Here is a 12,291-nt window from a genome sequence, read left to right on the forward strand (position 1 = left end):
CAAACACCAGGAGATGGTGAAGGACAGGGAAGCCTGGTGTGCTACAGTGCATGAGGTCACAAAGAGTTGGACACGACTGAGAGAGTGAACAACTAGTTGTAGCATCTTTACGACACTCTCCCCCATTCATATGCAGTCTGTGTCCTTGAGTAGAGACTACTTAAGGTTAAGGGAATGGAACTCTTTTCAAGATAGGACATTATGATGGGTAGGCAGTAGTTTCCAGTGCTGATGTTGGTTTGGACCCTTGATGCAAAAAGAAGGGATAACGGGGTGAAAAAAAAAGTTGCTCAGTCATGTCTGACTCTTTGCAACCCTACAGACTGTATAGCTGGTCAGGCTCTTCTCTCCATGGAATTCTCCAGACAAGAATACTGAAGTGGGTAGCCATTTCCTTCTCCAAGGGATCTTTCCAACCCAGGGACAGACCTGGGTCTTCTGCATTGCAGGCAGATTCTTTGCCAGCTGAGCTACCAGGGAAATCCAATGGCGTAAAGGAGGGACTGAGAAGCAAATAGGAAAGAATGATGAACCTCCAAAGACTGAAAACAAAGCAGTTCTGAAGAAGATCATTTACTTAATATCATGTGACTAAAGCTTCCCTAGTGTCATTTTTATTGAGAATTTGAATGTGGCAAGTAAACATAAAATGACAGAAGCTAAGATCCTTAATATGTTTGTTATGAAGGTGTAATTATATACAAGGGAGCATTCTTAACAAAGATATGGTGATGCAAATACATCATTCATGACTTGGGACTTGAAATGATTAAAGTATCACTTACATGCTCTGATCTGAGGGTTAGTTAGAAAATGAGTGAGGCTAACAGGGACTAATAGAAGTGTTTGATGGTTTTCTTTACACATTTTACTCTGTCAGTCCAATAGCTCCTTACTCTTTTGCAAGCAATCTTTCTTTCCTGTGGGAAATCATCTAAATTTTGAGTCAAGTTGATCCCATCAAGAAAGGATAGAAATGTGACTCAGACTTGGCCAAAGTGCTTATTCCCCTGGCCATGGTGACTGATTCAGGCATACGGATAATTTAGACTCTTTCCTGGGATTTTTTTCTGCTCATGCAATCTAAAAAGGCAGTCTCGCTTGGCTATTTTTGCTAAGCTGTTAGAATATTAGTCAAGCAGTTCTTGGACTTCTTGTTTGCCATGTGGAGAGAGATGCAATGAGAGATGGAATGAGACTGTCTAGAAGTTATAGAGACAGAGTCCTGTCTTACCTTGGTATTTTTATTTAAATGAAGTATGGAATTTTAGTATATTTGTGTTTTTAAGACCATTCCCTAAGCAAATATTTGTCCATAGTATTGTTTACTGATGAACCCATTTTATCTCAGAACCCAATGAGAATAATAACTATGACGATGATAATAATTTCCTTTTGTTACAAGCTAAATGTCTAAGCATATGCTAAATGTCTTTCATACTTTGTTTTTTCATTTACTAAATCAACAATATTCTGAGGTGTTTAAAACTTATAAAATAATGTTTTACAGAAGATGCAAAATTAATAAACAAAACATTCCCCTTACCTGAAGCATGAGAGAATAATAGATATTCTTTATCACAGAACAGAAACAGTGACCCAGATGCAGTCAGGGGCACAAGACATAATTTCAAAGGAAAATTATTCCTAAAATTGGAGACAATGTTAGCATCTAGGCAACCTTCTTAAGAAGGAAGTTAGAACTTGGTGGAATTAACTGATTGCAACAGTAAATAAAATGAGATTTTAGGTAGACTGTAATCTCTCATAAGCAGTCCTAGTTTATTTCAGAAATGCTGAGTAAAAATTCTGTGTCCTTGTAAACCAGAAAGTTTGTTGTAATTTTATCTGATAGTGGAACTTTTCAGATTTATTTTTCTGTTTTTTTACCCTTGGCTGTGTCAATTAGTTTGGCTGCTTCCAACCCATTTTTTATAACATATACTTACAGCATTGATTTTAGGACCAATAAATAAATAAATAAATAAATAAATATTCTTTGCAAGGTAACTGGACTGAAATTGGATTCGAGGCCTGGAGTGCTGCGATTCATGGGGTCGCAAAGAGTCGGACACAACTGAGCGACTGAACTGAGCTGAACTGACAATCATAAAAATTAACTACTTCCTTCACAGCAACAAACACCTAAAAATCTTTTCATCTACAAGTAAACTTCTGAAGTATTCACCTTTTTTAAGCTTGCTTTCTTGATTATGAATAAATAGCCATAAGTTCTAAGCACTTTTCTTTTGAAACTCACCCTTCAATGACATTTTCAGTGGCCACCACACTGAAGAATGTTATTGCCTTCATCTGCCCCTTTAAATATTTTATTGTAAAATGCTAATGCTAATTTCAATCTGTTTTTATTCTAGATAAATAAAATCCATGGCTCCTCTGTCCAAGGGATTCACCAGGTAAGAATACTAGAGTGGACTGCCATGCCCTCTTCCAGGGGCTCTTCCTGATCCAGGGATCAAGTCGGTGTTTCTTATGTCTCTTGCACTGGCAGGTGGGTTCTTTACCACTAGCGCCACCTAGGAAGCCCAACAAACCTTACATATGCATCTAAATAAGCAGTATTAAAAGTACTTCCAGAGACAGATTTGCATCTAATAAAACTGTTTCTCTTTCACTATTAAAACATTGAGTAATACTTACACCTAGTAAAACGTTCCCTTCTTTCCTGTTCAAAAAAAAAAAAGCCTAAGCTGTTTACCTAAAATATATAAAATGGAATAGATGGTAGGTAGGTAGAGTTGTTTGAATTGTATCACCCTAAAATTCATGTCTATCTGGAACCTCAAGTTGTGCTCTTATTTATAAAAAGTGTTTCTGTACGTGTAATTAAGATAATATCAGATTATACTGGATTATGGTGGGTCCCAAATCCAATAACAGGTGTCCATAAAGAAGAGGAGAACAAAAAAGAGATTCACAGACAAGGCCACAGGAAAATGGAGAGATTCTTGACAAGCTGAAGAATGTCAAGGATTGCCAGGAGGCACCAGGAAGTAGGAAGCAGTGAAGCACGATTACTCTCCAGAACGTTCAGAGGGAGCACGGCCTTGTTGCACTTTTTTCATTTTAGACTTCGATCCTTTGAACTGTGAGAGAGTACACTCTTATTATTCTAAGCCACCCAGCTTACGTTACTTTATTTCAGTAGCCCTAGGATTTAGTACACATGGGTTACAATAAACTTTAGACACGAGATACACAATTAACCAAGATAACCAGTTGGCCAACATTTCTCAGAAATAATCACTTTAATAAAGGGAGAAAGTTGTAATGAAATTATTTAAAACATCTCAGGCATGTCCTGGACTCAGTACATATTTGACTCACAATGATTCATCTGTAGGCAAGCATGAGAATCCATCTCAGAATGGGGACCCTGGAGCACTCTATCACATTATGAAATATCCCATCAGTTTCACTTGAGTGTGCTTATTGAGGCAAGAAGACAGAATAATTTATTTTACAGACACTTGCAGCCACAAGAATTGAACGAAAATGGGTTTTCTTCTTAAACTTTACTAGAGCTTTCTCTAGATCAGAGGTTATTGACCTTTATTATTTTTTGTTTCAGTCATGGACTCTCCCTGAGAATCTATATCCTGTCTTTGAAAAATACAGTATGTACCTTCATGTTTTTTTTCCCCCTGTTATCTAATAATCCCAGGATGGTCAGATACTCCCTGATATCTTTCAGGGTCTCTAACCATCCCTATTGAAGAGAATTAGGGAAACTAGCTTCCATCTCCAAATGTGGACACAGTGGCCAATGTTTATTCAGTTTATTGAATTCACTGGTGCTAAGGACAGGCTAAAGAATGGTCTTCTTTTACTCTCATGTAAACAGAGTTCTGGCCCTGTGTTATGTGTGTCTGAAAAAATCTGAATTATAACATTTTAGGGAAAATAGGATTATAACTTTGGGGAGTCAGCATCTAGCTGAGGAAATAATTCATACAAAAGCAAAGCTAAAATCAGATGATGAAAGACAGGTAAGAGGCTACATATACACACAAAATATTGTAATATACACACATGTACACAAACGGATACTGTATAAATATTACTTGAAGCATCTCACTCAACTACTAAAAACCCTTCAATGATGGCTTAACTTATATTCAAGTTAGTTGGCACAGACTCTAATTCTTTTTTAAGAAAAATTAATACACACACAACCACATTTTGTAACATTGTTTCCACAATGTGAGTAGTTTTTGGTAGTGTTAATCCCCTTTTCCCAAGGAAAAATTAAAGCAAACAAGTTAGAAATAAGACAAACAAATCCTCTCTGTTTCTAAAGTTCATTGCAGCTCTTGGGAAAACAAAACTTAGTTTATGTTTGTTAATTAGACATGATCCCTGAAAAATGTAGATACAGCAATTAGTTACATGGGATAGATGTTATCCATTGTCTGATGCACAGGGTTATGGTTATATGATCCTGGAGTCCCCTGTGATGGAAAGGTAACCTTGGCTGGCAGCTTCTTAATCTTGGCAGAGGTAGCCCTGCCCTGAAACAGCCAGCTCTGAGGTTTGTTTGTGGAGTTGTTCCTAAATCTTAGTCTACAAACTGAATGTACACCTCTCCTAACACATTGCTGAGGTCTCTAAATGGCTTAATAAGTCATTTTCTTATCAGAGGTTGCTTTTTTTTTTCACATCTGAGAACAGTGACTGACACATGGCTCCCCAAAACCCATGTTTTACTTTTCATGTAACTGCATATGTGTCAATGGTTGTTTGGAATTCTTTGAAAATCCACAGATTGGCCAGTGACTTGACCTCTAGCAAAGATTTTCCCCCAGGCTTTATAACAATAGAAATAGATCAAACCATTAATGAAGATTAAATCAGTTATCAGTAGGAGATAGAGAGGGCAGTCCTGGGTGTTCTTTGGAAGGAATGATGCTAAAGCTGAAACTCCAGTACTTTGGCCACCTCATGAGAAGAGTTGACTCATTGGAAAAGACTCTGATGCTGGGAGGGATTGGGGGCAGGAGGAGACGGGGACAACAGAGGATGAGATGGCTGGATGGCATCACCGACTCGATGGACGTGAGTCTGAGTGAACTCCAGGAGTTGGTGATGGACAGGGAGGCCTGGCGTGCTGAGATTCATTGGGTTGCAGAGTCGGACACGACTGAGTGACTAAATGAACTGAACTGAGAGAGGGCAGGTTAATATTTCAAAGTTGGGTTAAACTATATGAGTCATGGGAAAAACAAAGGAGCAAAATAATGGAAAGACCAGAAAGAAAGGAAATCAGAGAAAACCTGCTATACAGAGTAGTTTTGACACATCTGATTTCTACCACTGGACAGAGTAAGGTTCAAATTTATGGTGCCTGACTTCATTATTACTACTTTTAAAAAACATGATTTGTTATTTTTATTCTTACCTTGAACTATCCTGAATAATTTTCATGGAAACAATCAATCATAAGAATCTATACTAAAACTAACCATCACAGAAAACAATAGGGGTTGGGGGTAAGCGAAATATCAATAACCTCAGATATGCAGATGACACCACCCTTATGGCAGAAAGTGAAGAGGAACTAAAGAGCCTCTTGATGAAAGTGAAAGAGGAGAGTGAAAAAGTTGGCTTAAAGCTCAACATTCAGAAAACTAAGATCATGGCATCTGGTCCCATCACTTTATGGCAAATAGATGCGGAAACAGTGGAAACAGTGGCTGACTTTATTTTTCTGGGCTCCAGAATCACTGCAGATGGTGATTGCAGCCAGGAAATTAAAAGATGCTTACTCCTTGGAAGGAAAGTTATGACCAACCTAGCCAGCATATTGAAAAGCAGAGACATTACTTTGCCAACAAAGGTCCATCTAGTCAAGGCTATGGTTTTTCCAGTGGTCATGTATGGACGTGAGAGTTGGACTGTGAAGAAAGCTGAGCACAGAAGAATTGATGCTTTTGAAGCGTGGTGTTGGAGAAGACTCTTGAGAGTCCCTTGGACTGCAAGGATATCCCAACAGTCCATTCTAAAGGAGATCAGTCCTGGGTGTTTACTGTAAGGACTGATGTTGAAGCTGAAACTCCAGTACTTTGGCCACCTGATGCGAAGAGCTGACTCATTTGAAACGACCCTGATGCTAGGAAAGATTGAGGGCAGGAGGAGAGGGGGATGACAGAGGATGAGATGGTTGGATGGCATCACCGATTCAATGGACATGGGTTTGGGTGGGCTCCGGGAGTTGGTGATGGACAGGGAGGCTTGGCGTGGTGTGGTTCATGGGGTCGCAAAGAGTCAGACACGACTGAGCGACTGAACTGAACTGAACTGAACTCACTAATTTAATACAGAATATAATTTAATATAGTATTAATATATGTTTTAATATGAATCTAATTCTAGTATTACCGGGCTTCCCAGGTGGCACTCGTGGTTAAAAATTCACCTGCAAATGCAAGAGATGTAGGAGACACAGGTTCAATTCCCGGGTTGGGAAGATCCCCTGGAGTAGGAAATGGCAACCTACTCCAGTATTCTTGCCAGGAAAATTCCATGGAGAAAGGAACACAGCAGGCTTCAGTCCATGGGGCCACAGAGAGTTAAACCAGACTCAGCACAGTTCAAATATTTCCAGCTATGTGTTCCTTTAAAAAATTCTGAATATTATCAAACTTTCACATTTCATTAAGGGGTTTCAAACAAATCAGAAATGCTTATCCCAATGCTTAATTTTTCCTCATATTTCAATAACTATGTATTATCTTATTTCTCCCCTGAGCCTTTCCTATGTCTAGGACCACTATGTGAAAGTTGCTCAGTCATGTCCGACTCTTTGTGACACCATGGACTATATAGTCCATGGAATTCTCCAGACCAGAATCCTGGAATGGGTAGCCTTTCCTTTCTCCAGTGGATCTCCCCAACCCCAGGATCAAACCAAGGTCTCCCACATTACAGGCAGATTCTTTACCAGCTGAACCACAAAGGAAGCCCCAAATAACTGGACTGGGTGGCCTGTATCTTCTCCAGCAGATCTTCCTGACCCAGGAATTGAACCGGGGTCTCCTGCATTGCAGGCAAATTCTTTACTAATTAGAAAGACTTATTTTATCCTATAAGAAACCACAGATAAAATTAAGAAAATTAGAGTGACAATGGAGGGAAGTTGTTTTAAATGTGCAAATCAAAGAGAATTCTAAGCTTTGGTGCAACTTTTCATATTTGTTATAACTATATAATACCCAAATACAAAATGCAAAATAAATGATTAAGTGTAAAAATGGATGACTTTGGCTCAGATCATAAACTCTTATTGCAAAATTCAGACTGAAATTGAAGAATGTAGGGGAAAAAAAAACACACACACACTAGGCCATTCAGCTATGACCTAAATCAAATCCCTTACAATTATACAGTGGAAGTGACAAATAGATTCAAGGGATTAGATCTGATAAGAGTGCCTGAAGAACTATGGATGGAGGTTCGTGACATTGTACAGGAGGCAGGGATCAAGACCATCTCCAAGAAAAATAAATGCAAAAAGGCAAAATGGTTATCTGAGGGGGCCTTACAAATAGCTGTGAAAAGAAGAGACGCGAAAAGCAAAGGAGAAAAGGAAAGATATATCCATTTGAATGAAGAGTTCCAAAGAACAGCAAGGGTAGATAAGAAAGCCTTTCTCAGTGATCAGTGCAAAGAAATAGAGGAAAACAACAGAATGGAAAGACTACAGATCTCTCCAAGAGAATTAGAGATACCAAGGGAACATTTCATGCAAAGATGGCAACAATAAAGGACAGAAATGGTATGGACCTAACAGAAGCAGATGTTAAGAAGAAGTGGCAAGAATATATGAAAGAGCTATAAAAAAAGATCTTAATGACCCATATAATCACAATGGTGTGATCACTCACCTAGAGCCAGACATCATTCACGAGACTTCAGTCTTCTCCCCCAAATCCCTTTATATGCGTATGATCTCCCTCACTTCTTCACATTTTGTTTAATCAATTTACCTTTTTATTTTCTTACTTCTGAACAAAAATCTTTTGGGCAGTGGACGTCCATATAGTTTTACCGTGTAGAGTATGGATCCATTATTCTGTTCAGTCTCTACATACTGATTATTTATCAAAACAATAAATCTAAAATTTCAAGGTATTCCTACAAACGAGTTAAACGAAAAGCATTCAGTTTATAAGTTCACCACTAGGTTTTGTTAGAGAAGTCAAAAACTTTTTCTGGTTATCAATTATCACCTTGCAGATTTTCAATAGGATGAAAGTAAGCAGCAAATTTACTTATCAGACTTACATTTGGCAGTCATTACTTCTGAAGACTTGTACCGCTTTTAGAATTATTCTAATCTACACACTGGAAAATTAATATTAAACTTAAAACATATCTCCTGGAAGCAAATAAAATATTTTATTAATCCTCATCTGTACCTGTTATGAATAATTTATATTTTTATTATGAAAAAGCTTCCTCATTTGTTGAGTTCTAAATTTAAAAAAAAATTATCTATGATTAAAAGTTAACTGATAATACATATACAGAGATATAAATTAGCCCATAATCCTCTCATTATTATACAACCAAGGTTATATTGTTGTATGTGTGTGTATGGGTGTCTGTGTGCAAACCCAAATGTATTTCCCTTCCTATTTTAATAACGGTTTTAATTTTGTTTTAAATATTTCTTTTACCTTAAATGACCCATGGAAAGTTTTAGACTTGAGTAGTCTAGCCCTCTCTGAGCCCCAGTGAACAAGAAATTATCTAGTATGCCCAGTATTTCAGTAACTCTACTTTGCTGACATTTTCCACTATAAGCATTAAATTTAGGAAGATTTAGGCCTTAGGAAAAACATTATCAAGTTCATCTCATTAGATTTTCTTCAGAAGAGTTAGAGGAAAAAATCATTAGAAAGAAATGGAAATATAATAGAATCATAAGAAAGCCACTTAAAACTTTTCTTGTTTTCCTTTCTCATTTTTTTGCATGTATGATACATTTTTTGCACGTATGATAAATCATTTTAATGTAATAATCAGAGGACAAATGCTAAATCTTGATACCAAAACATTTATAAAGACTATTTTTCAACCTGGACATAAAAGTAATATCTATTTAGGAATAATGTAGCTCATCTGTTGCTGAAATGTCACCAAAAAAATGAAGAAGGAAGGAAGGGAGGGAGGGAGTAAGGAAGGAAAGAGAGTAAAGGAGAACAGTAATGGCTAAAGCAATTGATTGAGATTTAAAACTAACCTAGTGGGGTTGATCAAAGAAGATGCATGATTAATTAATAGCTTAATTAATGGTTTAATAGTCCTACATAACTAATTGCAGTCAAGAAAAAAAGGAATACAGAGGTGGAATATAAATGTGAAAAAAATTTTAAAAATTAAGTAGTTGTATAACAAGATAGACAAAAATATCAAAAAAGAAAAAAAATGCACACAGCATTTTATAGAGTCCTTACATTTTAAAGACTATAAGGAGAGTAGTTACAACTTATTTGCTTGTGTTCAAGTCTCTTTAGTCTAAAATTATCTCACATAATTTTTTCATTCTAGATCAGCTTTTCCTAACATGAAGTGCATTTCTAATTAACTTTCTTCATCAGCTCCTGTGACAGAATTATGTAGATAAAAACATTTATGAAATAAAAATAATTTTTGATATTGTCAAAACAAAATATTATTAGAAGGATAAATAAATCGGATATTATGAACTAATAATATTATCACATATGTGATATCACATATCACACATATCACAATTAAATTAGGAATTATCCTCTCTGAAATGCTTACCCTTATAATTTCTCTCCATCAGTACACAGCTAAAGGCCAAAATAAAATGTGACCAATACTCTAAAGTTTATGGCAAATCAATATTCGTGTTTGTGCATATTCTTTGACTTCCATAAAACTCCCTCAAATATAAGTCTTACCTCATTCTGGAGATCGCGAATCATTTTGCTCTTTCTTTCCATTTCAGTCTTTAGAAAGTTAATCTGAAAATAAAGACGATACTATGTAGATTCATTTCACATACATTTCTATAGCTTTTATGTTTATTTTCACAATTTCTGAAGTATAACCAAATGATTATCGCTGTCAACAAATATAGAAAAAGAACAAAGGATTAAAATTTTCATTAACCAGACTTTTATTGCCCAATTCATAAATATATCTGCTAATTATATAAAAATACTTTTTTCTTATATAATGAGATACTGTATTTTAATTGAGAAATGCACATTATGACTATGATTCTTTCACCTGTATAACGCTTAATTTTTAAACATATGGTTCCTAAACAGAGCTAGAGTCTAGGGTTGGGCCTAGGAATCTCTTTTATTAAAACCCTCTCCAGGTATTTCTGACATATGGCCAAGTATGAGAGGAATGACACAGTGACGCTCCTCGCCTGAAGCATGGAGCCTTATCAATACTGTGCTAAAGAAACCAACAGGTTTCTGCCCATATACAATATTGTTGAAATCTGTAACCAAATGGTAACAAAATCTAAATCAAACAATTTTTGATGGTCAAACTACATATAAAATAGAAGCAGAAGGCTGAGAACCACTATGTCCATCATTTCGGCCATAACAATTTTCAAATTTAAGTTTGAATCATGAAGATACTGACAGCAACTTGAAAGTGTGGGTTATACTCATTATCAATTTGATGGATAAAACAGTTATCACTAGAAGGACTTGATGACATTCAAAATTAGATATGTGTACAAAGCAGTAGTATATGTCTCCCCCAAAATAGTTTTTATACCCATTTCTACTGCTCTGGGCTGGTATCAACTTACCGGTTACCACTGTTATGGGCTGGACCAACTCTTGTGGTTCTGTTTACCACTACAAGATGCCTTTAGCAATAACAGTCAGGAAAGTTTGAAAAAAAAAAATTAGGGTTTATGACTTATGAGTTCAGGAAATTGCATGGTATAGTTGGAGGGAGTTTGTGAGGAAAGAGAGAGAGAAGGAGTCCATGAACCTGGGGTTCTGCTTTTATTGGGGTGGAAGGTGGGGGCCTAGGGTTTCAGAATGTTCACTCTTTATTGATGACTTTAAAATATGAGTGGCAATTTAAAGTGCAGAACAGAAAATCACTAAACAAAACAAAAATCAAGAAGTCCCAAAGGTTAGTTAACAAACTTAAATTAAGCAAAACCTCTGGAAAAAAAAAAAAGGCTCACTGGGGAGCAGAGGTAGGAGGTACAGCTGATTCTTCAAGTCAGCGGTTGGCAAAGTGTTTATTGGAGAAAGGCCTTTTTGAGTGGTTGCTTCTTTGAAGTGGCCACCACTACAATCAAATCTTTTTTTTTTTAATTAAAAAAAAATTAACGAGTATGAGTCAGACACTTAAACTACAAAAAGAAATGCAAACCATCAGGACTTACAATACTCTACCTCAGTACTTAATGGGCACCAGAAAATGTTGATATGTACAGATTTGTCTTTAGTTTTGGTTATGAACTACTTAAAGCCGTCTTGATTGTATGAATAACCTGGTGTTTCAGTGATGCCATGAAAGTGAGAGTGTTAGTCGCTTAGCCATGTCCAACTCTCTGCAACTTCATGGACTGTAGCCCGCCAGGCTCCTCCGTCCGTGGGATTTTCCAGGCAAGAATATTGGAGTGGGGTGCCGTTTCCTTCTCCAGGGGATCTTCCCAACCCATGGATCAAACCCAGGTCTCCCACATTGCAGGCAGATTCTTTACCATCTGAGCCATCAGGGTCCATGGGGGCAGTGACCTCATATTATCTTATCAGTAATGCCATAATTTTCCCCAAATCCTCACATTTTGATACTATTTATTATATGTTCTCCATAATTAACACTTAATTTTAATTAACAGTGTAATGAAGATATACTGCAATGTCAAGACTAAAAAAAGGACAGAGACTTGGGAATGCAATGTTCAGTTATTCAGGACCTACAATACATTCAGAATATTCCAAAGTCATAGCATTTTGAAACCACTGGTCTAAAATCCCAGCAGGTTTTAAGATTCCTGGAAAATCAGAAGTGAAATAGTTCTGAGAGACAGAAAATAACACTTTATTTACATTGAGTAAAGAATAGATGGCCATAATTCCTTAATCTTAATGAGAGTCAGAGCTTGAAGTTAATTCTTGCCTTTGTACTAATTATGTCTCACTTAGAGCAAGTTGAGCCATAAAAATTAACAAGAGTGGTGAAATGCATCCAGAGAGCATTAATGGATTTAATTACTCCAGCTACACCTGATAGATCATTCTTTCTTGC

The 12,291-nt window shown here is 36.7% G+C and overlaps 1 protein-coding gene across 2 annotated transcripts in view; it reads right to left on the bottom strand.

Moving 5' to 3' along the window:
- LUZP2 (leucine zipper protein 2) overlaps positions 1-12,291 on the bottom strand; it is a 535,694-nt gene that overhangs the window by 253,943 nt on the left and 269,460 nt on the right. For both annotated transcript variants that reach the window (XM_013975878.2, XM_018043589.1), the window contains exon 5: positions 9,954-10,016. In XM_013975878.2, coding sequence (XP_013831332.2) covers positions 9,954-10,016 — 63 coding nt within the window. The remainder of the gene's footprint in view (positions 1-9,953; positions 10,017-12,291) is intronic.

Source organism: Capra hircus, chromosome 29 (genome assembly GCF_001704415.2).
Source record: "Capra hircus breed San Clemente chromosome 29, ASM170441v1, whole genome shotgun sequence".
NCBI lineage: Eukaryota > Metazoa > Chordata > Mammalia > Artiodactyla > Bovidae > Capra > Capra hircus.